We start from the raw sequence: 27,330 nt of genomic DNA on the forward strand, positions 1-27,330 counted from the left end.
GCACATGAATCTGTTTCTTCAAGAAGTGTTAAAAAAATTAAGTGAACCATTTTTCATTCAGAGATTGTGGACACAGGGTGCCTGGGTGGCTCAGTCAGTTGAGCATCTGATTTTGACTCAGGTCATGGTCTCGCAGTTCACGAGTTTGAGTCCCACGTCCAGCTCTGTGCTGGCAGTTCATACCCTGGAGCCTGTTTCTGATTCTGTGTCTCCTCCCTCTCTCTCTGCCCCTCCCCTGCTCGTGCTCTGTCTCTCTCAAAAATGAATAAACATTTAAAAAAATTTAAAAATAAAAAGAGATTGCAGACATGATAGAGTGTCTAGAAGAGACTATGTCGGGCAGAATTGACCTTAACAAAAGTTAGGTCTTTCCTCTTCAAATGTATTGGTTCTCAAACCTAACATGCACAGAATAACCTGATGAGCTTGTTTAACATGCACTGTCCCAAACTTTTCTTCCAAGGCCCAGGGGTATTCACCTCTGTCACACATCTCAGAACACCCTGATTGATGACACACAGACCACCATATTTTGAGAAACATGCCTTCAGATTCTTGATTTCCATCGCTTCATTCTGCCCTTTACTTGAGAGCCAATAGGATCCTTCATGAAGCAACCAGGTGATTTTTTTCTACAAGAACTCCTTACCATAAGAGGTGAGATAGGAAGAAGGGATTAGCCCATTTCACCTTGGTATCTTATTGTTATTACAAATCCTAAACTACACTTGTTTATGGAACATTCTAGAATACAGCAAGTGCCTTGAGCTATTTTGTGACTAACTAGAAGTAACTAGGGCTTTAATATTCAACCACCAAATAAAGAAAATTTCAGGTAAAAAATAACATGTGACAGGAACACATTCCCTATCAATGTAGTTATTTTTTCAAAAAGCTTTAAACAACAATCTCAATAATCTTACATTTTAGTGATTTTCTGCAATTTCCACTGAAGGTTCAAACATACCTGAAAAGCCCTTGCTTCATTGCCTAAAAAAACAGATGAATATTCATTTATATAAAAATCATTAGATAAAAATCATTAGTCCAGCACATACTTAATGGTTAATATAGAATCAGAACTACTGAATTGATGTCTCAGTGTAAAGGCATCAAAAACCTAGTGTCTCTAAACAAGCAAAATCACCTAAATTCGGGCCACTTCTTAAGCTAACATTGCTGAAGACTTTTACTGGATAAGTTTGTACAAGTTCCCCTGTCCCCACAACCCACTGCCCATTAAAACATAAGATACATTTATTAGAAACAAAAGCTTTTTCTAGGAAAGAAGAGTTTTTTGGCACTGGAAAATTATGGATCAAGGCTCACCTGTTAGCAAAATGCTGCAAGGCGGTGAATTCCAGTCCTAATTCAGCTTCTGATGTTGATATGACTGAAGGGGCTTGGGTTCACTGCCCAGTTTCCTCACCCATGAACCTGGAATAACAACACACCCTCCTTTACAAAGGAACCATGTTGTGTAACACAAAAAAGTGACGACAGCCTTTTCCCAATTCAAGAGATGAAATTATAGCCCCATTGTGATATTCTTCACACATACTTCAACAACTCCCTGACATTTTAACTATTAATTACTTGTTTATTCTCAGTTTCAATACCTTTTATTCAGATCCCTTTGCATTCCTTAACCTTGCTTGTCTCCCTGGCTTTTGTATCTGTAGGTGAACCCCTCACCAACCTTTTGGCAAACATTACTCTTGACTCCCAGATCACCTATCTTTCCTAGCGACTCTGGGGGGTCCTCTCATGCTTCACACACAGCGCTCACCACCATGCCTCTGCCTGCTGCCTCTGGACACACCTGTCAGCCAGCCAGCTATCAATGGGCTGGCAGCAGTAGCTCTTGCATGGGATGGAGTGCACATCCCTCCCTAACTTTTACCCATTCCTCCCATGTGCAGCCCCGCACACACTGTAATAATGCCCCTTATGTGTCATAACTATGTCATTACCCCCCCCTCAGGGCGTATGTCACTTCCTGACTTCTTTCAGATTCCTGGCATTCCGTACATGAGGCTGTTCAATATACCCCCCAAATGGTAATTGTTAGACTTGTCATTCTTCAATGGTTTGGTTTGTAAATTTGGCTTAAAGATGAGATGAGAGGAAAAAGGATACAACTCCAGGAATCCTATAGAAATCTGAAAACTCTAATATCCGCCTCAAGTATCCTAGATCTTAATATTCAACTTCCCAAGATTGTTCCCAGCTAAATGGATTACCTCTTTCCTGAATCAATAAACATTTTGCCATGACATAGACACCATTAACTGAAAATGTTGTTTTAGTGTAGTGTTTGTACTTATTATATCATGATTTATATTTGAAAGGCATCTGTATGATTATTATATATGTAAATAGTAACATCGCACTAATGTGGCATTACAAGGAAGGCCTCCATTCCATGCAAGTGAAACTTCTGGATAAATGAAAATTGCCTCCTTAAAGACCAATCTTTTGATTGGTCTCAATGATAAATAAACATTAAAAATTTTTTTTTAAAAAAAGGAAGGAAATTCTGTCACATGATACAACAAGGATGAACCTTGAAGACATTATGCTAAGCGAAATAAGCTAGACACAGAAAGACAACACTGTGACTCCACTTATATGAGTTACCTAGAGTGGTCAAATTCATAGAGATGGATTGGGGGGCTGGGGGGCAGGGAAAACAGGGAATTGCTGAATAGGTCAGAGTTTCAGTTTTGCAAGATGAAAAGAGCTCTAGTGGGGCACCTGGGTGGCTTAGTTGGTTAGGCATCCTACTCTTGATTTCGGTTCAGGTCATGGTCTCACGGTTTGTGGGATTAAGCTCCGCGCCAGGTTCTGTGCTGACAGTATGGAGCCTGCTTAGGATTCTCTCTCTCTCTGCTCCTCACCCTGCACACATGCGTGCATGCTCTCTCTCTCAAAATAAACATTTAAATAAAAGAAAAAAGAAGAGAATTCTAGAGATTGGTTGCACAGCAATGTGAATGCACTTGACACTACTCAGCTGTATATGTAAAAAGGGTTGAAACAGTAGGGGTACCTGAGTGGCTCAGTTGGTTGAGCGTCCACCTTTGGCTCAGGTCATGATCTAGCAGTTCATGAGTTCAAGCCCCACATTGGGCTTGCTGCTCTCAGTGCAAAACCTGCTTCAGATCTTCTGTCCCACTCTCTCTCTGTCCTTCCCCTGCTCTTGCTCTCTTTTTCTCTCAAAAATAAATAAAACATTTTTAAAAAATTAAAAATAAATAAAAATGTTTGAAATGGTAAATTTTATGTTATGTGCATTTTACCACAATTAAAAAGAAAGATATATAAAAAAGGTAGAAACATGCATTAATTCATTCAGTTAATATTTCTTTTGTGCCTACTATGTATCAGACCCTGTATTAGATCCTGCTCCCTGTTGGTGCCAGGGAAAAAGTGCTGAACAATACAAAGTTTTGTCCTTTATGGAGGTTATATTCTACTGTACAGTATTTAACAGGATATATACCTTTGCAATCTACCTAATAAAGTACACAATTTTAGGACATTGGTTTTTAGAACATAAATGACTTGTCTGGAAGATCTGCAACCTGACCTGTTTGGGTGTAGGATATATCTGAAGTTTAAATATCTTAATTCTAGAAGATTATAATGATTAACATTTTAAAACTGACCTATCACCAACACCTTTTGGGTATGTTTGCTTAGTTTTTCTGTTATTTAGATTATGGAATGGGATATGACAGACTGAATATACAAATGGTCAATGGCCAGACCATTGTATGAAAATAAAACTTTGACCTGCAACCTGCAGCAACCTGTCCAAGAAACCAACCTCTTATCTACAATAAACAACCCAGGAAGCCAGCCTGCTATAAATCAGACTTAAGGGGAACAAAATTGCAATCTCCAGTGACACTGCAAGAAGCTAAACAATAACTACTGTAACAATCAGCCTAAAATGGCCAGGACTTGATTAATAACTGACAGCTTCCCTAATTTTTGTCCCTGCTTCCAATGTAGGACCAACCAGAGAAAGCCAAATATGCACCCTGACCAATCACCTAGGATGTCTTGTTTCTAGTTAGACCATCTACAGCTTCCCCATGCCGACAACTTCCAATCAAGCACTCCTGAAGCCCCCACTTTGTGCATTTTATAAAGCTTTCCCACTCCTCTGCCTGCCTTTGAGTCCCCACCAAAACACAAGGGACGGTGGCTGTCTCCCTTACTATAGCAAGCTCACAATAAATAGCTTTGGCTTTTCTCATTTTGGTGGTCTTTGTTTATTTCCACAGATGTTTGCTATATACTTGCAAATTGCTATTCAATCTTTTAAAATGGTTAATAACTATCCACACATAATTGTTCCAGCTCCTTGGTTACAAGCAAGATCTCTGTCTTGCCCATCACCCTCTACCTGGTTCCCAGCTCTCACACCAGGTTGCCCAACATTAACTAGTCATGCAGTAGATGGCATGATTGCCATGCACCTGCCCCAGATCAACAGTTCTTTTCATTATTACAGTGGCATAATTTTTAACAATGAATGATCATTTGAAAAAATTCTTTTAGAGAAATTATTTTTCCACTTAGATTCCTAGTTAATCTTCTACTGTAGTTCAGGCATTGAGAAATATTTTCCATTTGTTTGTTCTAATGTTTGTGGATAGTTGGATGACCTCCAAATAATAGGAACATTTCTACATCCTACTTGAGAATATATGTGCAAGAACTTAGGAATGATTTCTGTTTGCTTGTATCTGAATAACTACTGGATAAACATCAGGTGTAAGAAAATACTTGATAAAGCTGGGTTGACTTTGGTGCTGAATAATCATTGTAATGAATATTATCTTTAAAATACATAATGTTCTTTTCTCCCTGTGCCTCCAGGTATATGACCTCCTTCTATTCTGTTGGCAGCATCCATTTGCCTCAGGTAGGATTATCATTCTTATGGCAGGAAGGCAAAGAGAAAATATTACATATTTTTTGCAGTCTAGTCTGAGAATTTTGAAGATCACAGGCTTGTAAAACAGGTTTTAAAAGAGAAAGACGCCCTAAATTCCAAATACTCTCTCTTTGTGTTTCAAGAGGCAAATCTGGCTGGCTTATAGATTATTCCAAGCATATTGTTCTTTAACAATGGATGGTCATTTGAAAAATTTAAACGTAGAACAATTTTGCTTTTTTTTTTTTAATGTTTGTTTTTGTGAGAGAACATGAGTGGAATAGGGGCAGAGAGAGAGAGAGAGAGAGAGAGAGAGAGAGAGAGAGAATCCCAAGCAGGTTCCACACTGTCAGCGCAGAGCCCAATGCAAGGCTCAGTCTCCCCCACTGCGAGATCATGACCTGAGCTGAAATAAAGAGTAAGACATTCAACTGACTGAGTCACCCAAGCACCCCGAACAATTTTCCTTTAAACAGAGTGTAAGGGAATCCTTGGAAAGGAAAAGGAAAATAGAAAAATCTCTTGTCTTTCAGGTCTGGGGAGCAACAGCAAGACAAATGTATGCTAAGATTTCCCCTCTAATGAGAGAATTACTGGGGAGGATGACATCTCCTGGGCTGCAAGGAGAGATTTTGGAGATTTCTTGTGCTTTTTCAGGCTCAATAAATCATTCCTCAGATTAGATTCTTGTTTATAATGTTAAGTTAAATGCATTGTGCAATGAGTCTTAGAATTCGGTATTCGGGTATTTCACACGAGTCTCTGCTCTATTCCCTGGTCCAGCCCATCTTCACCTGCAGGCAAATGGAAAAGGTATAGCACAAGGGATCCTTTTGTTGAAACCCATTTATTGTTTGTTACCTTTTTTTAGACATTGAATGTCCTAATTATGTTATTTCAAGAAAGTAAAAAATGTATACCTTTTAGAAAAGTGACTGATTCACACATAGGGCTTGTTTTCAATCTGCAGGAAGACTAATCAGCCCAGGATATGGGGTGTCATTTGTTTCTTTATCAGTTTGGCTCCCTCTAGCTATCAGTTTGCAAATTTTAGTAGGTTCTAAAATTACACATTCTTTGCCCCTTTCTATAGCACAATTTTTTCATAGGAAGGTTTTGGGGAAAATGATTAACTGATAGAATATATTTTTAGCAAAGATCATACTTAGCCTTTTTATGACAAATTACTAAGGTTCATATATAGGGTTGACAGATTTAGCAAATAAAAATACAGTGTACCCGATAAAATTTATATTTCAGATAAAAAAAACCAAGTAATTTTTTAGTGTAAGTATGCTCCAAATACATTAATTGGGCAACTGTATATATTTGCATAGTGTTTTACATCTCATTTAACAAATGAGGATTCTGAGGATCAGAATTTCCAATTCCAAACTATATTTTTCTCATTTTCCCATGGCTTGTTCTTGCTTTTTCATTCTTAGTTTCCCTGTAAGTTCCCAAAAGAAATCAGGTCAGAGGTCTGATCACAGGACACTTGATTTCAAGTTCCAAGGATCCTAAGATATCTTTGTTTTAACTTCACTAAAGGAAATGATTCAATAAGTACGGTCTATGTGCAAGTCCCCAGGAGATCTTTACCTCTCACTAAATGAGGATTCAATTTCTGTTTGCCGGGTTCCATTTGGACCCTAGTGTTGACCTGCATATCTATAGGCAAGGAATTAAGGCTTAGAGTCACTTGTCCAAGGTGACACTAGTACTAAGTAGGGAGCTGAGATTTAATTCACATAGTCGGCCAGAACAAGATGGTAGCCATTCCAGGCTTTGTGGGCCATGCAGTCTCTGTCAGGACCACTCAACGCTCCCATTGTAGGGCAAAAGTAGCCATGGGCAACACACCAATGAACAGGCATGGGTCGCCAAGCTCCAATAAACTTCATTTATGGGCACTGAAATTTGAATTTCAAATAATTTTCACATAGTATGATTTATTGTTCATTTGAATTTTCCCAATCATTTAAAAATGTAAATACCATCCTTAGCTCTAGAGTAGGGATTGGCAAAGTGAGCCTGTAGGTCAAATCCTGCCCACTGCCTGTTTTTGTAAATCACGTTATTCATCATTTCTCTCCTTGGTGTTCCTCTTGAAGGACAGTCCCATTAATTCTTCATGGTAGATTAATTCATACAGCAGATGTTGTGATTAATCAAGTCCAATGTTTCATCTTTCCCTGGTGCAATATAGGGCTTTTACTAAAGTAATTGGCTTATATTCTTCAGGAGCTCTTTTAAAAAGTAAATTGGTAACATTACATTGTATCTATGCATTGGCATAAAACTAGTGGTTATTTTAATGAAATTGTTCTTTAATCAGATAGTCCATTAAGCATTTTCCTTCTAGTTGGGCACTAATCTATGCACAATAACTAGAGAAAGAAATACACTTACCTTTGGTGACAATTCATCAGGAGCATATACTTGAATTTTTCTTTAGAATTACATCTGTGCTCATCCCTTGTGGAGGGACAAATAACTGTGATAGCCATTGAAATCCTGGTGGCACCTCACTGAGTATTCTCACTTGTGCTGCATCCAGGGGAAGGTGAAGGGAAAATGGAGACATCTACTTGGGAGTTTTGTTTTTTTCTAATACCTATTATTAACATGTTATATTTTTTCCTTTCAAGCAGTGGCATTTTTTTCCTCCTAAAAAGATTAAATCTTTTTTTTCAAATATTTATTTTTGAGAGAGAGAGACAGACAGACAGACAGAGTGTGAGCAGGGAGGGGCAGAAAGAGGCACAGAGACACAGAATCTGAAGCAGACTCCAGGCTCTGAGCTGTCAGCACAGAGACCAATGTGAGGCTAGAACTCACGAACTGGGGATCGTGACCTAAGCCAAAGTAGGATGCTTAACTAACTGAGCGACCCAGATGCCCCAAAATAGATTAAGTCTTAAGCCCAAAACAAAATTTATAGCATCTGAGACAAAAGGTGAATTTGAAATGTCAAGATTTAGATTTTTAATTATTTTTACTGTGTCTTCTTAACTTTCAAAAGAAATGTATGAATCATACTGGATTATGGGAAATGGTTAAGGTATTAGGTATTGTAGGGTGTCAGAATATGCACCCCAATATATACCACGTTTGCATAAGGATTATTTTGAGCTGAAGGCAACTAAGAAGCAGATACAAGAAAAGCTCTCTGCCCTCCCCCTATTTGCCTGAAAGCAAGACATACGTTTACAAAGGTGTCCCCCTTCCTTCTCTATTAGTAAGGACCAAAATTAATCACCAGAGACAACTTTAGACCTTAAGCACCCTGGAGACAGCACCAGAGGAATCTACATAACAACTTCTACTAAACTTTTATTTACCATTAGTTTGTCATAATGTGCCTTCCCACAGTTTGGCTTGCCAGAGACTCAAGGTTCTTTTCCCTTGTCTCATCGCTTCTGTAACACATTAGTGTTCCCTTGCTGAGATTCCACATAAGCCCGAGTTCTAAGCACCACTTTGAGTTACTCATCTCTGAATACTCCAGGTGTAAGGGTGGTGCACATGCTAATGAACTTTTGCTTGCTTTTCTCTCATTGATTTGTCTTTTATCAGCCTAGTTTATAGGGCCCCAGCCAGAAAACCTAGGAGAATGCAGGAAAAATAATTTTCGTTCCCCTACAGTATCTTGAAATTATGTTCTCTGCTTCACAAAGGGATTGTGCTCCTGGTTCAGCATAAATCCATTCCCCCAAACACATCCTCTGAAGCCTGAGACCCTGGTTATGGCAGGTGAGGAAAAGAAGAGTCTTTACAGATGCAGTTGTCACCTCTAGCTGGGTGTCAGAATTTTCTGGAGGGCTTTTATTTTTTAAATGCTTATTTATTTTGAGAGTGAGTGAGTATGAGCAGGGGAGGGGCAGAGAGAGGGAGAGAGAGAATCCAAAGCAGGCTCCACACTGAGCCCTGGAGAGCTTTTAAAACTGGAAGTTTTGGGGCACCTGGGTGGCTCAGTTGGGTAAGCTTCAGACTCCTTTTTTTTAATTAAAAAAATTTGTTTAACATTTATTCATTTTTTTCAGAGATAGAGACAGAGTATGAGGGAGGAGGGGTGGAGAGAGAGGGAGACACAGAATCCAAAGCAGGCTCCAGGCTCCAAGATGTCAGCACAAAGTCTGAGCCTGACACAAGGCTCAGACCCATGAACCATGAGATCATGACCTGAACTGAAGTTGGACGCTTAACCTACTGAACCATCCAGGCACCCCTAAGCTTCAGACTCTTGATTTTGGCTCAGGTCATGATCTCATGGTTAATGGGATTGAGCCCCACGTAGGCTCCATGCTAATAGTGTGCACCTCCCTTGCTCGCACTCACTCTCTCTCTCTCAAAAAAAAAAAAAATTAAACCCACAGTTTCCCTAGAGTTTTGGATTCAGTAGGTCTGGGCTGAGGCTCCATAGTTAAGAACACTTCCTCTTGTAGGATTGAGTAGGAATCTGTAGGAGTTTCCTGTGGCTGCTGGAATAAATTACCACAAACTGGGTGGCTGAAAACACAAATTTATTATCTCAATGGTGGAGGGCGATGCTCCATCCCCAGCACTCTGCCACACACAAACATCACTAATTGACCCACTCTTCAGCTAGTCTTTGCTTTTGCAAGAGAGGAGGGCAAAGAGAGAGAGAGAGAGAAAGAGGACTAGGGTGTCAGAGAGGTCTTTTTTGGCTCAGCCACCTTTGCCCTCCTTGACGTCTGCATGACTAAAGTAGGGATTTTACCACAAGGATAGTATCCTATAAAAATCCCATCCTCGGGCACCTGGGTGGCTCAGTTGGTTACACATCCCACTCTTGATTTAGGCTCAGGTCATCATCTCACAATTCAGGGGGTCGAGCCCCCACCTCAGACTCCACACTGATGATGCTGAGCCTGCTTGAGATTCTCTCTCTCTTCTGCTCCTTTCTTGCTCATGCTCTCTCTCTAAGTAAATAAACTTAAAAAAAAAAAAGTCCATCCTCTTTGCAGCCAGTGCAATAATACACATTTCAAACTCAGTGAGTCCCCCAAAGCCATGAAGTTGTTGCCATGGTAGTCAACAACTGTGCCCTAGCAATACCTGTTGGTCATCACAACACTAACCATGACTTAAGGCCCCACACTGGAGAGAAAGTAGGGCATACATAGTCTTGATCATGGCCTTGGCCTTGCTCCAAGGGCACTTTGGCTCAGCAGTGAGACATGTCTATCTCTGTCTCCCAGAACTTTGTGGTCAAGAATTTAGCATCCTGAGTTATGCTTGCTTCCACTCCACTGTTCACATCTGACCACTCTATTGGTCCCAGAAGACTCTCGATGTGGTCTCTTCCCTCTCTTCCTCTTGAACTTAGCTTCCTTACCAGATAGAATCAGGGCCTCTGTTTCCTCAGTAGTGCTCTGCTTTCCTGGTAACTTCGTCCAATAGAGCCCAATTTCACAGACTGCTTCCAGTAGCTCCACATCTGCTCTGTGCTTGTGGCACAAGTCTTTCTGGTTTAGTACATATGCAGAGGTCTTTTCTCCTGTCAGTGTGTGTTTAGAAATCTGACATATGATTCCTGACAACACACTTTACTGCCGAGTCTCCCTCTGAATGTTTCCAAGCATTCTGCCACAGGAACCAGTGGGTTGACAGCACTAAATCCACCCAATCCACTACTGAAGGTGTGAGTCCATAAATTCTTTCTTAAATCTCTCTTGCTCTCTGCCTCTGAGGCTCCCATTGCTGCAACATTTTGTGGCAAGTTCCAAAGATGGACAAAAAAGTCCCTATCTAGTTCCTGGCCTGCATTCCACAGTAACATACCTGGTTTCTGGTATCTTCTCACCTCAGATGAGTTTCCCCACTTGCTAATAGCCAGGATCATACCCAACCTGATACTGCAGGCTCCAGGGGTTCCCATTTTATAGATAAAATAGAATATGGTCTTAATCCAAACATGATTGCCACAGATCCTTCACTTTCCCATGAAAGTTGCCAATTTCTCTTTTTAAATTATATGTCCACTCTGGACCTTGAGTGTAAAATGGAGAGAGAGTTCAGAAAAGATAATATCTCCCCCAAATTAATGATTACAAAAATGGGGAGATTAAAAGCAAAATGATGCTGTAGCAATAAAAAAAAGTGTGTGTGTGGAGGGGGTGTCACACTTATATCATAATCTTTAAAAACTCATCAACAAGAGAGATAAACAGATTCCCACTATCTTCTTGACTGAGCAGGGTTCTAGATGCTTCTAATTCATCCCAGTTCCCACCCCCAGGAGCAGTATAAGAGGAAGGTAGGTGAGTGGGGGGGAAATCCCACAAAAATCACCTTAATACTCCCAACAAAAGAGAGACAAGCCAAAAAGATACACAGGAGCCCAGGGCTAAGTTTTCCTCAAGAACAGAAGATGCTGCTTTCCACTCACCATCTTGGTTGCTCTTTGCTAGAGAAGAAGGCAGAGCAGTGGAAATCAACCAGTGGTGATTATAGCAATAAATGGAGATTGGGGAAAATAGAAGACAAAATGAAAATAAGATAAGATTTTATGAGGAAAGAGGGGTCAAAGGAAAAATCAGAGTGGTCAGTTTCATCTCTTGTTTGTTTTCCTTTATTGATCTGTTGTCTTCAGCATCAAATATGATGTTAACTGGTGCTTTGACACACAGGTATTTAAAATCATACAAACCTTTCTACTATAGATTTTTTAAATCAGAAACGGGTGCTGAAAGTAGTAAAAATTTTTGGCATCTATAGAGATATTTTTTCCTTTTTAATAAATATGTGAACTATATTCATAGATTTATTAATACTGAATCATTTTTACATTCCTGAGATGAACTCCACTTAGCTGGTCTCTATTATTCTTTAAAAGTACTGTTAAACTATATTTGCAAATAGTTTATTCAAGATTTTGGCTTCCATATTAAAAACCTAAATTGGTCTGTAATTCTTTCCCAATCTCTGGCACCAAGGCAGGTTGGTTTGACAGCCACCATGATGAGAAACTTCTGACTAGATTCTAGTTTATTTCCAGCTGTACCCACTGTCAGAGATAACAGGAAGAACTCCAAAACGTGAGCAAGACATCAGCTGCATTCCCTTGTTTCTGCAACTGTTCATGCTGTCTTTATTTGCCCTGAATGTATACATAGATACTACTACCACAGAGTTACACACACACACACACACACACGTTTTCCTTTTGGAGGATCTAGGGCAGAGCAACTGGAAATGGATTCCTCTCACTGCCCAGGAAACCATCCTGGTAACCTAGAGGGGTTTCCAGGTGCACAAAGACCTGTGCTGCCCATTCTACACCCTTTTCAGGACATCAGAAGTACATAAACTATCCACATATTGTTAATCAGGCCACCTATAGATAAGTCTTGAAACGCACACAATGACCTGTCAGTATTGTAACTGGAACGTGGTGATTCTCTTTGTATCCACCGATAAGACACAAAGCCCAAAGACACACAGTGTCTTTGTTGGTGAACCTCTCTAGGCATAGAGGAGTCAGTGCCAGTTCTGAGTCTCAAATTTACATGGTATTCCTACTATTAACGCACACAAAATTTCTAGTGGAGAATGGAATGTACAGAATAGGATGAAGAGCTTGATGTGTACAATCAATTCCAGTCTTGATCATGAAACCCAAGACAACCATATACTACATTATATTCTTTCCTGTTATTCTAAAGTATCAAGATCAAAAATAAGAATTAAGCGCCAGAATTCACAATTATTCAAATAGGGTCAAGACACCTCTATAAAAATATATAATTTCATCAGTGAAAATTTTGTCTTAAGTCCCAATATCTATTCCATTTCTTCTCCCTTTTTTTTTAACCTTACAATGTGTTGAGGTACTTCAGAGTCCATCGAGGGCTGAGGAGGTGAGGGAGCAAAGGTTGATGGATTTTTAGTTTAATGTTCTATTGATAAACCTGATAAACCTGATCTGTTGATCTCAGGACCAGATCAAGAGAAATGACAAATAAGCTTTGCAAAAACAGAGGCAGTGTTTATGCCTCTGATCCCTAACAGCTTGTACAGGGTGTAAGGTCCTTTGATTTGGATAAGCCTTCAATTATAAACAAATCCTTGAGTGGCAAATATGATATCAGTAAAATCATAATACTTTAAAAATACATGTTTAATCCCTTAATAGGCTTAATAACAATGGATCTTTTAATTTCTGAGTGTAGTCTTCACCTGATTGTGTGAAATGTACTCAACCAAAGATGTAATAATTCTGATTTTTTTTCTAAGTGTGGCTCAAAGCCTAGATGCTATCTGAAGAAATACAAAAAAACAAAAACTTCAGGAATAGAATTCTTTTCTAGTTATTTTGAAATTTCCAGGCACTTCAAATTACAAAAACTACTTAACCATTTCTGTATCACAGCAAACAAAATAAAACCAAATTAGTTGACTATTGGAATGTGAAACACTCTTATTGGAGTATGAAAGTGTTCCAAATCTGGATAGTGGTGATGATTGCACAAAATCATTGAATTGTATACTTAAAACAGGTGAGTTTTATGGCATGTAAATTATACCTCAAGAAAGTTACATGCAACAAATTAGTTGCAATGCTTCCTATGACCACAGAATGTCAGCAAAGTCAGCCATGAAGGATTTTTCCATAAACCTAATTTTCTAAGAAGAAGCCAGCAACTGCTAGATATAGCTGTCTTTCACTACAGAAATGCCTTTGTTCTGGCTCTCAGGTGCTTGAAGTTATCAAAGAGTTAAGCATCAGGAATAAGGAAACATTTCCTTAAGTTTTTTTAATGCTTATTTATTTTTGAGAGAGAGAGTGCAAGCAAGGGAGGGCAGAGAGAGAGGGAGACACAGAATCTGAAGCAGGTTCCAGGCTCTGAGCTGTCAGCACAGAGCCTGACGTAGGGGTCAAACTCACAAACTACAAGATTATGACCTGAGCAAAGTCAGACACTTAACCAACTGAGTTACCCATGCGCCCCAGGAAACATTTTCAAATGTTGTCTTATACAGATCTACAATGATTGAAGCTATCAAATCATTTTATTCATGGTATATACAATAAATAAAACTAACCAAGCCACAATAGTTTTGAATAAGCTATTCGTTCTTACTGAAAATAACAAAATCATTAAAACTAGTTTTGGACTACTTATACATTGTAGTAAACATATAAACTTTGATTTTTTACAACTATTTTATCTTACATTGTACATTTTAAAGGGGAATTTTTAAAATGGTCTAATTCCCTTTAAGTTAGACAAACATTAACCAGTGAACTTTTCAAGTAACTAGGTAATATGAAGAAATCTTTTAAAAGGAGTACGGTCTCTCTCATTACTTCCATAGATCTTCTGAAAACATAAAATACATTGGATTATAGGAAGGTAAACCTAATACACATTGAAAACCACAACTATTTCTGGGGTAAGACTTCCTTTTGCTCAGTGCAGCCCTGTTATGATTAAGGGCGGAGGAAACTTGTGAGCTGGAAATTTTTCTCTCACATTTTAAGCAGATTTACAAGTAAAGTTTACCTTATTTCTAAGGTTTGTCCAAATAAAGTTTTCAAGTGTCAAGATATTAACCTAGGTTTCCCAAATCAAAATAGATGCCCTGCCTTCATCATGAGGTCAGTTTCAATCTAAGGGCTTTTTGCTTTTGAATTCTGGTTAATACTAAAAGCAACGTGAATGACAATTTCTTGGATTAATGCTTTGAATACCAGGAATCCAGAAACTGCTCACAGAGATAAGAAAAAAAAGGATCTGATGAGATGATACTTACATTAACTTTTCTCAGAAATTTGAGGGTCAACTGTTTCCTTCACAGTATCACCAAATGTCAAGGTCAAAGTAGAGAAGACAGAGGTTAAGTGACATGTTAATTGATCTGCCCAAAGTGACAAAGGTGGTTAATTGAACAGTTAGGACTAGAACCAGGTCTGGTGGGCTCTCAGCCATAGACCCTAGATTCAAACACATGTCCAGGGCACCTGGCTGGCTCAGTCAGTTGGGTATCCAACTTTGACTCAGGTCATGATCTCACAGTTTGTGGGTTAGAACCCTGCATCAGGATCTGTGCTGACAGCTTGGAGCCTGGAGCCTGTTTCGGATTCTTTGTCTCCCTCTCTCCTGCTCCTCCCCTGCTCATGCCCTGTCTCTCTCTGTCTCTCTCTCTTTCCTCTCTCTCAAAAATAAGCATTTTTTAAACAAAATCACATCCGTTATTCATTCTGCAATTTATATGATCTGTAACATTGGGGATTTTTTTTGTTGTTGTTTCTGTAGTTCTTTCTATCCAGGGCAGATTTGAAAAACACAGATAACCACTGTCTGATTCAAGAACCGTGAAGTAAGTCATGAGACGATGCTTGGGATGCTAAATGCTCTGCAAGAAATATTCAAGTAATTAGTTAAGGTGAAAATGCCTTATGACTGAAAAATTACACATGGAATCCTAATGTGCTTTGGTGAATGAAGTCTATGCCAGCAGTGGAAGGGGCCCCTAGCTGTTCTGCAATCCATGGCAACCCAGTCTTTTTCACTCTCTACCATTATGCTGGGAGCTCCAGTTACTAAGCACTGGTCTGCCAACTTCCCCTGCCCTCCTCCAAACTGCATGATCCTATAAGTATTTCTGGAGCAAGAGCAACCAGGCATTTAATGACGTAAGTCATGTCTCTTGACTTGAAAGATTAATGGGTCAGGCATGTTATGTACCCTTGATAAAAGAGATTTGTGTTCTGCCCTTCAGGGTCTAAATTCCCAACAAAATCCAGCTGGGTAGTATCAATTCAGACATCTCAATAAAAGGATAAATGAAACCATGCAAATAATACAGACCTATACTATGCCTGAAAAAATATGTATATTTTTTGCATTGTCTAAAAGCTGCAATCTTAGTGGCAGCAAATGTGTTTTTATTTTTAACACTATGAGCTAAGTGAGGAAAAGGATAGTAAGAATTCTGGCTGATCAAAGTAGCATACATGCCTGTGTATTTTAAAACATTTTTGTATGTGAAAAAAAAAATCTGTGTATTTATTTTTTAAAAAATTCATATTGAAATGGATTAATGTTACAAAATCTGGAATTTCTAACATTCTGCTATTATTCCTAATTTCATATATTGCATCAAAAGTCCCTGAATTTCAGTTGTTCAAAGGCATAGCACTACTCTGTCACTAATCTAACTTCTAAGCAATTGCCAAATATCATCAGTGCCTTAATCTGCAATCACATTTTTTTGAACTTTCAAGCTAAGATAACAAAACAAATGCTGATCTTGACATCTACTAAGCAACAAGATATACTACATTTTTTAAGCTTGAAAATATCACTGCTCTCCCACAGTGAATGAAAGATGTACTTTCCCAGTATTGTCAATAATTTCTAGTGATATGATCATGCCCCCCGATCCTTTGGAACCCCACAGTCTGATAACAGGTTAAGATAAGAATTAAAATGCTATCCATGGCCACAACTGAGTGACACCCACACATAGTATGAGTGACATTGGTCTCATTTTCCATTATGTTCTAACCACCTAAAATAACTAATTATAAGCAATTCAAACAAAATCAGCAATTTTGCTGCAAAATGATTCACTTTAAAATCACTTATTTACCCATCAGTTTTTAAGGCTTCATAGACTAAGAATGGTTAAAACAGAATAAGGAGTTACAGAAATAGCACATGCATCATGTTGGGCTGTGGCTATAACACTAAATAGTCTTGTATGCTCAGTAAATATTGGATGGGTGCAACCATCCATGACTTAGGGGAAAACTGGGTGAGGCCTGACCCCAGAGTGTGTTCTCCAAAATTTAATGTGCTTCAGAAACAGGAGTGCAATTGGTTAAAATAGAAATGCTCATACCTACTAAATAAAAATTCTAGATATATGGAATGCCAAACAATAAACATATAGGTACAGTCATGTTATCCTTTATCTAAAAAGCTGATTTTTTTTTAATTTTTTTTTCAACATTTATTTATTTTTGGGACAGAGAGAGACAGAGCATGAACGGGGGAGGGGCAGAGAGAGAGGGAGACACAGAATTGGAAACAGGCTCCAGGCTCTGAGCCATCAGCCCAGAGCCCGACGCGGGGCTCGAACTCACGGAGCGCGAGATCGTGACCTGGCTGAAGTCGGACGCTTAACCGACTGCGCCACCCAGGCGCCCCTAAAAAGCTGATTTTTAATAGCTTCCCTATTAGGCTACTTACTTCCTCAAAGTGTATCAATAGTTACTGTGTTTAAAAGGTAGGAATTTTACATTTTTTTAATGTTAATCTTTGAGAGAGAGACAGAGCATGAGTAGGGGACAGGCAGAGAGATAGAGAGAGACACAGAATCTGAAGCAGGCTTCAGGCTCCGCTGTCAGCACAGAGCCTATGCGTGGCTCAAACCCATAAACTGCGAGATCATGACCTGAGCTGAAATCAGATACCCAACTGACTGAGCCACCCAGGCACCCCTAAAACGTAAGAATTTTAAAGTTTATTCCTAAGTCACACCCTGACACTGGTCTGCCATAAGTCCGTGCTTTCCAGAGCTCATCAAACACTTGTTTGGTGTTAAGGCTTGTTGAGAGCTATTTGTTCTAGAGACCCTTACACCGTATGTCAAGTGTCCTCATAAAGTAGTAGACCACGACAGACCTGACAGGGTCCCTGCATCCTCCCACTGTTTCCCAGAGACCAGCGGGACTTTCCTACAGTGAGTGACAAGGCATTCCTTCATGAGCTTCCCTCTCATCAGACCACAGGGGCAAAAAAAAAAAAAAAAAAAAAAATCAAGGCATCATGGTAATATAGATTACTATACTAGTTAAAAGGTCTGAGTATTCTGGTCTCTCCATGGCCAAGAGCTATCAGTAGTTAAGTAAATTAACCTGAAATTTGGCTTTCTTGTCTATAAAATTAAAGGAGTAAACTATAGTTGATCCTTGAACAATGCAGGGGTTGGGGTGCTGACATCCCCTTCCCTACTGTAAAAATCCAACCCTTTTGACCCCCCCGCAAAACTTTAATAGCCTACTATTGACCAGAAGACTTAATGATAACAGTCAATTAACACATTTTATATATTGTGTACTGTATTCTTACAATTAAGCTAGAGGAAGAAAATGTTAAGAAGATCATAAAACACATTTACAGTTTTGTACCATAAAATAATCATGTACAAGTGGACCCATGGACTTCAAACCATATTGTTTAAGGGTCAACTGTACACTTTTGGGATTTCTTTCACCTTGATGATTTGACTTCAATGAGTACAACTGTTGATGTGATGTGCCTGCCAATAGCCAGTTAAACTACAGAGTCATTTTCTTCTGATCAAAATCAGGGATTTTAGAAACCAGAGAAACTAATAAATGCTTTCGCTCATTAGGAAATAAAAAGTTTGGAGATTTCTAGATCTAACCACTTGGAACCACAGAACTATCACCACAGCAGCCATCACCTGCTTGACCAGCATGTACTTCTTATGGTCCCTCTCCTACATTTGATCCAGGCTAGGTCAGAGCCCTGAGGCAGAGGCATTGTGTCCCTTGCCTGGTTCTTTCATTTTTTTATTTCTTTTTTTTTTTAATGTTAATTTTTTTTGAGAGAGAGAGAAACAGAGACAGAGTGCGAGGGGGGGGGGGGGAGATGGAGAGAGGGAGACAAAGAATTTGAAGCAGACTCCAGGCTCAGAGTTGTCAGCACAGAGCTTGCACAGGGCTTGAACTCATGAACTGCAAGATCATGGCCTGAGCCAAAGTCTGACACTCAACTGACTGAGCTATGCAGGAGCCCCTCCCCTTGCCTGGTTCTGCTCTTGATCTTGAGCTCTGACAGCTATGGAACCTTGGGCAAGTTACTTGCCCTTGTCTTCAAGCCTGTTTCTTATCTGCCAACTGGGGATGACAATAAAAGCACCAACACTTGTTGGGTTATGAGAATTAACTGTGATAAGCCCTATATGGCACATTGTTTGGTGCCTGGCACAGAGTAAGCATCTGTAAATGGCAGCAATTATTTTTGATGACAGCCGCACGGTTATAGCATCCATAGAACTCAGCACATGACTGAAGAAAGTCCAAAAAAAAAAAAAAAAAAAAAAAGTCCATGAAGTCACATGGTTGTCACAGCCCCTGGTCCTCTCTCCTTCTGGACTTACTCTTACTAATGCAACCTCACTTGTTGACTTGAAGGAATGAATGAACATGCTGACTCTCTATATCTCTTTCCAGAAACTCCAGATCACACAGCTCTGACGATGGGATAATAATTTAAGGAAGCAGGTGGCATGATCGATGAATTAAAGGTATCTCTTTCACAAAAAAGAAACTGGTAATAGTGGTTGCTCTCCCAGGAGGTGGCATCAAATCAGGGACAGGAGACTGACTTTTCACCATATGCCATTGTAGCTCTTGAAATTTGAACCTCAAATATGTGTTACCTACATTAAAAAATGTTCTTTAACGTGCTAATTTTTGAAAAGTAAAAAGTCAATTTGTAACTTAGAAGAGCATATGCCTTCCCCTCATGAGAGTTGGGAAGCTGAAAGTCCAGCTTCACGTGCCCTTCAGAGTATCTGAGTGCCCGTGGTTGCTACCCTGCCCATGTACCCCCACAACTGGGAGGTGATGGACAAACCCCATGGGAGGTGGGACAAAGAGAAGGAAAATCTTTCTGGTTCAGAATTATTTCAGGTTTTGACTGGTTTCTGCACAGAGGAATCAAAGGAATACCTACTGTAGATTTAGAGCAGGGCTTTATGTCCAGTTCTATTCTACTGCCCAGGGAAGGCAAAGACCTGAATTAAAAGAAAGAACAGAGAGTGAATGAAGTGTGTGTGTGTGTGTGTGTGTGTGTGTGTGCGTGCGCGCGCGCGTGTGTGTGTGTGTGTGTGTACTCCAAATAACCCATGCTGGCTCAGCTTTTCGATGCTCTTTTCCCAAATATTTTTCTGGTAAAGAAATCTGAAAAAAAGCTCGGAATCCTTTTGAAAATTAAGACTGACTTGGAAATAACAAGGGCCGCACTTTATTTGAGCAAGTACAATCTAGTACAACAAAGTTATATAACAAGGTTAGCTTTCTCCTTTTACTCATCATTTTCCATCCCTGATGGAATTAATTATGTGTGGGTGTGTAAAGAAGATGGCCCTGAAAAGAAATATCTTAAATCTCATTGTAAGCTATCACACAGCACCCCATGGCAAAATGGATCTTTGAAGAACAAACATGTTAAAAATGCTTTGCACTAAAATACATTTGGAATTCTAAAATGCATAAATATGAAACGTAGCTATGATAAATGGATTTATATAGAATATTGAAATATACCATGCTCAAGTAGTTCAGAATCAAGCCTGTGTCTTTGGGACGACCTTAGAAAAGATGAGCCACATTTAAGTTCCTGAAAACCTTGGTACATACTATAAAACAGGAAAATCAGTGCATCATGGCTAGCCGGCTGGCTTGCAATTCTGCTTAGCTCACACGTGTCCAAATTGCTTCATTCTTTTTGGTTGTAGACTAGAAAAACTGTGTTGGTTTCACAAGTCCTCATTTGTTTTCAAAGTGTACTTTCAGCACATAGGAAACAGACCGTACTGGACATTAAGAAGAATATAATAAAGAAAACCTAGAAGTGTGGTTGCTGATGCGAAAGGTCCTACTTCAAGCAAGCCTAGAGCTGAAACACATTTAAATGTGCGGCAGAAATTCATTTGCTTTATTTTCTCGCTTCAAATGATTTAACATTGAGAACTACCTAGTTAAATCTGAAAAGGAGGCATAATCCCACGATTCACGATCGGTAATTTCTACATGCATAAGTCCAGATTCTGAAAATTATAGGAGAAAAAAAAAGAGACACAAATGCAATGACAGCTGTGGATTCTACACAACACTGTTCTACAAGGTGTACAATATCCATGCAGCTTCCAATTCGCTGCTTGCTGTTTAGTGAGAGGTTGTAGTCAGTATCTGCTGAAGGCCGAATGGAGAGCTATCAAACTGTATTTTTAGTAGCACAAGTTTTTGTTTCAGGGACACACTGGAGAAGTAAGAATTAAAAGTTCCCACACACCTCTGAGAGCTTGGCCCAAGTCCCCTCTTAACAACCTCCACTTAACTACCTGGACAGTTGAAGCACTCACGCGTCTTCCTTACGTTGTCAGCTGCCCACACATCATTCTCCCAGAGCCCCAGTTTGATCCAACACTGATGGCCATATGCTTCATAGAAGCCTGAAACCCTCTCAGCCCCAAGGGTAGAATCTTCACTAGTAATCCACTCCTCTTGCCAGCGATTGGTTATGGAGGGAGGTTCTGGTGAAAATCTAGCTGGTAAAACTCGAGGGAATCTGCTGCTGAAGGTCTGGTGTGCAAGTCTTCCTTGCTCTTAAAACAGGACAGAAGAATGGGGTGTGCCACTTGTCCCCTCTCCGGTGCCTGCATCTGTAGCAGCAATATCGAGATGGGGGAACCAGCCAAAACAGGGAGCAATGATCTGGTCGTGAGGCCATTGTTAAGTCACTAAATTAAACAAGCATGGGATTTCCTACCTCTGCACTTCTTGTTTGGGGAGGGCATAATATCTCCTCCTAGTTTAAACCACTGGGGAATGAGGAGACACCTGCTTTTTGTGGCCCCAAGTAATCAGATGCAATCTCCTTCCTCTGAAATAACAAGCTATTTTATAGAGCAGAGACCACACAGGAACACATGCACAGGCTTTCCCTCTCTTGGAAACTAAACTCTTGTGCGAGGAGTAACGTTCTAAATTCAAGCTCCTTGGAGTATAGCGCATGCGCTGCATGCCCCGTCCCGAATACCCTCCTCCCCCACACTATCACGTACTTCAGACCCAGTTCAAAATCTGCCTCCTTCACGATAGTTTCTTATTTAATCCTTGCCTACATCTGCCTGTAATTCTAACATATGGCATTCACTGCCTCTAACTTTTTTACATCTTGTCTGCTGATCCTTGTGTCTCCCTCTCAGCTCCACACTGAGCACACATTTGATTTACAGCGACTGACTGAATATGAAGCCCCATTTGCCTTCACCTGAAACTTGGGATTTTCCTTTCCTCTTTTCTTCCTTGTCTTCTTTCCTCATCTTACTTCTCTGTAGAAGAAAAGACAAAAATTGAGATAAAAGAGATTCGGAGCTCAGATTCTGAAGGTAGGTAAGTCTTTCTAAAGAAAGGCCCAAATGGCAGGCCCTACCTTCTGGGAGTTACAGATAAGGGAAAGAATTATGGCTGGTGGGGGCTGGGGGTACAGCAGTTAGACACGATACAAATGACCTCCTGTTTCTGTACCTCCCTGACATACTGACCAGGTTCCACTATTGAAAGTAGGGGTTGGGGGTGGGGGGGACATCCTGAACAAATCAGAAGTTATGAGAGAACATAGGGCAGAGTCTAGCACATGGTAGGCATTCAACAAATGTCTCAGGAGTGAATGAGAGATGACAGAGCATCTTACCAGTAGGGCTTCGGGCTTATACCTTGAAGGTTTTTATTATAAAAACAGAACAAAATGTAAATACCAGTAATAACACTGGTAGTGAACTTCATCTGAATGTGCTGACAAAAAAATCTTTGATCTGGTGTAGATTTCAAGATGTTTTGAAAGGGAAAATAAAATCTTGGGTTGTTTTGGTTTTTACTTTAAAACTCCTATGGCTGTTAGCTCAAACTCACAACCAGAGGCCGTCAACAGGAGATTTCCAGAATATCTGCAGAAAGGCCTACTCCATCACACAACCTGAATCTCTAGCAGCCACTCTTCTGTGTAACAGCTCTGGGGCCATCCTACTGATGAGATGGCGCAAAGGGCATCTGCAAAGAGCATGACCCAGTGTAGAAATAGGCTTCCACACACGTGAAGCTATGCAGATACATTTTTAACGTCAACTTTTAACACGTTCCAAATATTAAAAATTTGTCATAACTTTCATTAGGCTATTCATTCAAACCGACACTAAGAACTTTTCTGCAAGATCTTTTATATTACACAATAGAGTAAAAACTGTAGTAAAGGTTCAGATAGTTAAATGAGCACCACACACTACAAAGTGTAACCAACATGGTTCTATTAAAAACTCTCTTCAACTATGGCATTCAAGGACAGCAATACAATATTTTCTTTACAAAGCAAGTAATATAAAAATCTGCAAATGCCATAAATTCATTTATAGGCTATTATTTTCATATAGGCATATCATTAGATTCTTTCAATTTTTTCTTTCAATTCTTTCCTGAGGTATTTTTTTGTTTGTTTGTGGTTTGCTTTTACTGTACTGCTGGATGCATTATCTTGATCATCCTTTCCTAAAATGATTTTTAAAGACCTGCAAAAAAATTTTATTGCATAGGACACTATTCATGACACAGAGGTTAGGAACTGCAAATATGTGGCATTGGAACAAGTCTTACAAATACTGCATTTTAAGAATTTGTTACATACATTTTTTACAGCTGTCTCTTTTTAAAAAATTGAAGTTATAGCTAATAGTTAACTACGTACAGTGAGGCATTTTAGGAATGTCAGAGGTTAGAGAATATGATGAATGATACAAAGGAAAAAAGCTGTAATTCTTGCTGGCTATATATTGTATTGCCTTCAAAAGCAACTGTACATGTTGTAATCAGTTCATAGTTAAATATTTCTACTAATCTGTTTTGGGAGAGCAAATGTCTTTCAAAGTTTCAAGTTCCTCTATGAGCTTCTTGTTCTGAACCTCCAGCACTGCAACTCGACTCTCCAGACATTTTACATATTCTTTCTTTCGACGTCGACATTCTTTAGCAGCTTCCCTGAAAAAAAGTAGAAGCAAAGAGGAAAACAAAACACTTTTTTGCATGCTATTGACAAGCAGGCTGAAGTAAGCTTGCTAAATGTGATCATGGCTGCATTCCAAATCTTGGAACAGCGTTCCCAATTCAATGTCAAACACTAAGCCAAACTGGATTCTTAAGGGTCACAAGTGTCCCTTCCACAAGTCCACATGGCAATAAGTAGAATTGCTGCATCTCCTGCCTTGATTAGAGTTCATAGTAAACAAGGTCCAAGTCAAAGACAGTTACTCTGCTTTATGGCAATAAAGATCTTTGAGGGCCTTGAGTTCCTCAATGAGAGTCTTGTTTTGGTTTTCAAGCACAGCCACACGATTTTCAAGACATTTGACATATTCTTTCTTCTTCCTGCGACACTCCCGGGCAGCTTCCCTGGAACCAACACAAGGCAAATGACTACAGGAACAACTTCCCAGCACAATTCAGACCGGCTCAAATGAACTTCTGCCCCCCAAACTCAACAGCCAATCAATCCTAGGTAAGGTTTATACAAAGCCACACAACAAATGTAACCAAGCACATGCCTTTTATAAGATTACTTTAAAACAACAGGACCGACTTGAGAGCACAATTTGCCCATCATTCGTTGTACACGGTGTTTTCTTAGGGCACACATTCCATGATCACAGTGACCAGAATGGTTTTCAGTAACCTAAAACAATAGGACCACATTCCCAAGTGGAAATTCTACAAAAACACTTACAGATCCTTTTAAGTCTCTTCGTTATTTTTGTCCACCAAAAGCCACATATTCCATCACAATGAATTAACTTTATTTGATCAAAAATACTGGAAAAAATTAATCCTCAGAAACTTGAAATGTCATTATTGGAGATTTTGATTCTTCAAGACTAAATACCAGTAAAACAAATAAGCTCAACCACGACTGCAAGAAGCAGTTTATTGGCTAGAAAACAACCTGGATACAGACAACAGGAAGCAAGTCATGTACATTTTCATGAACCAAAATGAAATGGACTCTGCTTTTGAAAATTAAGGAAGAGAAGAAGGGAGGGTACATAATACAACACTCAGTAATTCAGATAATTTAAAGCCATGAAGTGAAAGCACCACAATTAAAATTTTGGAAAGGAAGCTACTACATAACCCAAAAGTGTATTTCAAGACTGTTTTCTAATCAAGTACATTAATTACCCAATATACGGATTGTTGAAGCACTGTAGGCATGCCCAAAGGACAGACCAGCCAAAGCAACAAACACAAACAGATGAGCTAGTCATTTTCATGTATAGCCCCACCAAAAAAGAATAAATACAGCCAACATTTTTCTCTTTCTCCTGATTTTTAGGGTGGGAGGGGGTGGCAACCACATCATTTAAGTCCTCTGTAGAATGCACCCTCTGATAACAGTGTTATTTTGGAGTAGTCAACTGAAAATAACTGCCTTTGGGGTGTGCTTCATATCAAAAAAGCCTATACTGAAACAGATAACTCACGCATATATTAACAAAAGCTATGTTGGATGGCTGAACACCAGTTACTATAATGCCGACTCACAGTGCCCCAATTCTGAACCAGGAGTGATGTGCACAATAGATTTGGCCAATTCTGCTGTATTTTTAGGATGGTTTACTCTCACTAACAACTTGTTATCTGTGTTTTCTCCATGGGACCCAGTATCAGCAGAAAAAAGACCTTGAAATCCCAGTGAACTGCAGGAAAAGATCAACTCCTACTTCCTAGCCAAGAACAATGCCCTCACCCTGTGAACTCACAAAGCTCTCAGACTTCTCAACTAGTTAACAACAACAACAAAAAAAAATGTAAAAAGTTAACTGAATCTGTTTAATACAGATTTATTTAATCTAAATGATGCATCGGGAAAAATTGAGAATAAATCCAAGCACACTCATAAATTTGCCAGTTTGAGAACATAATTAAACTTTTCTATAAAGGAACTAAAATACATTTATTAATACCAAGATTTTCATGATTGGATCATTATATTAAATTCTAGATTTGGAAGGGAGATAGTCATTTTACAAAGCAAGTTACCATTAAATGAAATTTGAAATATCTAATAGCAGTGTTGTGAAATATTTATTTTTTTTCATTTTCTTTACCAAAGTATACTATTTGTCATAAATATCATAATTCATATCTCATGTGGGTGCAGGTGCATGTTACCAGTGAAAATGTTCCAAACACAAAGCTTTAAATGATCACACCGGTAGATGGTACATTCCTAAGTACTTCCCAGCTATGGAAAACACCTGTTTCTTCTATTAATAGTTAGCTCAGTTTTCAGGCCGTGAATTTATTTGGATATATCCTCAGCATGAAGAGGGAATACATAGCAAAGAGGAAATGTTGACATGGCTGTAAAGAAACACAAACTGTCACTGGACTGGGAGAAATATCTATCATATCTATCATAAATGCCAGCCAAAGAATAAAGAAAGAAATGTATAAGAGGTCTTTCAGGTTAATAAGTAAAACCTACATACGTTCCATGAAGTTAAATGTGAAGCTTACTCTGAGGTCTTTCTGAGATGACTCTGGCATAGTACAGCGGGCAGGCTCTGGAAGAAAGACTGCCTGATCGCATACTCAGGTTCTGTCCAGTGCAGGATGCTACAACTTACTACTTAACCTCTCTGAACCTGAGTTCCTCTTCTGTAAAGTAAGGATCATAACCACACCCTTTCTTATGTGAAAGTTACATGAGAGTTAAAGAAAGAAACAGTAGAAATGAAGCACTTAAAACCTACCTATGGTACTTGCTCAAGTGAGCAACCTATTAGCCATTGATCATCTACTTTTCCCTTGTCCTGCTCTGAAGTTGAGATCTGGAAAGTTAGAACAGATCCTTCTCAGAATCCCTTGGAGCTAGGGATTCTATTACCTATTTCTAACCAAGGAAATGTGGGTGAAAGATGCAGGGGGGTAGGGGGGCTGGTATACCTGGGTGGTTCAGTCAGTTAAGTGTCCAACTTTGGCTCAGGTCATTATCTCACTGTTCATGCATTTGAGCCCAAATCGGGCTCTGTGCTAACAGCTCAGAGCCTGGAGCCTTCCTCAGATTCTGTCTCCTTCTCTCTCTGCCCCTCCCCCACCCACGTAGATGCTCTCTCTCAAAAATAAATAATAAAACATAAACAAAAAAAAAAAAAAGGAAAGAAAGATGCTGGGAGGGTCTTCCAGGAGAAGTTTTCAGAAAGGTTAGACTCAGCCAGCCCCAGTTTTGGGCTCTAGCCCTTTTCCCTTCTTCCCGCCTGATGAAATGCCTAGATATGTGGCAGCCATGTTGTGATGATAAGAACAAATGTCAGTGCTGAAGATGACAGAGCAGGGAGGAGAAACCTGGATCCCTGATGACACTGCTCAGCTTTTGTTCTGGCTGTACATATCTCTGGACCAGCCATAGAAGATCAAAATAACACCTACAAGGTTAGGGCTCCATTTCCCTTGGTTATTCACAGCCCAAACACAAACGCTATCCAGTAGTTGTTATTTGCTGATTATTTTTTTAAAACCTAAATTTCATGATTTTTCT

At 39.4% G+C, this 27,330-nt stretch overlaps 2 protein-coding genes and 1 long non-coding RNA gene across 37 annotated transcripts in view; 1 reads left to right on the top strand and 2 right to left on the bottom strand.

The window, feature by feature from the left end:
• Window positions 1-1,884, bottom strand: part of CCNY (cyclin Y) — a 331,023-nt gene extending 329,139 nt beyond the window's left edge. Inside the window, exons 1-3 of one of the 4 annotated variants that reach the window (XM_040450998.1) lie at window positions 1,823-1,884; window positions 1,330-1,437; window positions 968-990 (exon numbers count right to left, since the gene is read on the bottom strand). The gene's annotated coding sequence lies outside the window, so the exon portion shown is untranslated. Of the gene's footprint in view, window positions 1-923; window positions 991-1,329; window positions 1,455-1,822 lie in introns of those variants that run through there. The other 3 variants (XM_040451000.1, XM_040451001.1, XM_040450999.1) reach the window with 3 other exon arrangements.
• On the top strand, window positions 207-24,617 carry LOC121014619 (uncharacterized). The gene is made up of 5 exons (XR_005783307.1): window positions 207-657; window positions 4,894-4,939; window positions 15,238-15,301; window positions 19,191-19,264; window positions 24,181-24,617. It is a non-coding gene; the product is annotated as an uncharacterized LOC121014619 (long non-coding RNA).
• The window catches only part of CREM (cAMP responsive element modulator), a 75,725-nt gene continuing 69,051 nt past the window's right edge, over window positions 20,657-27,330 (bottom strand). For 21 of the 32 annotated variants that reach the window (XM_040450965.1, XM_040450980.1, XM_040450973.1 and 18 more), the window contains one exon: window positions 24,036-24,185. In XM_040450965.1, the coding sequence (XP_040306899.1) occupies window positions 24,041-24,185 (145 nt within the window). In that variant the 3' untranslated portion in view covers window positions 24,036-24,040. Of the gene's footprint in view, window positions 23,775-24,035; window positions 24,186-27,330 lie in introns of those variants that run through there. The other 11 variants (XM_040450981.1, XM_040450975.1, XM_040450964.1 and 8 more) reach the window with 1 other exon arrangement.

The sequence above is a fragment of the Herpailurus yagouaroundi genome, unplaced genomic scaffold (assembly GCF_014898765.1).
Source record: "Herpailurus yagouaroundi ecotype Mexico unplaced genomic scaffold, PumYag 203, whole genome shotgun sequence".
NCBI classification, from domain to species: domain Eukaryota; kingdom Metazoa; phylum Chordata; class Mammalia; order Carnivora; family Felidae; genus Herpailurus; species Herpailurus yagouaroundi.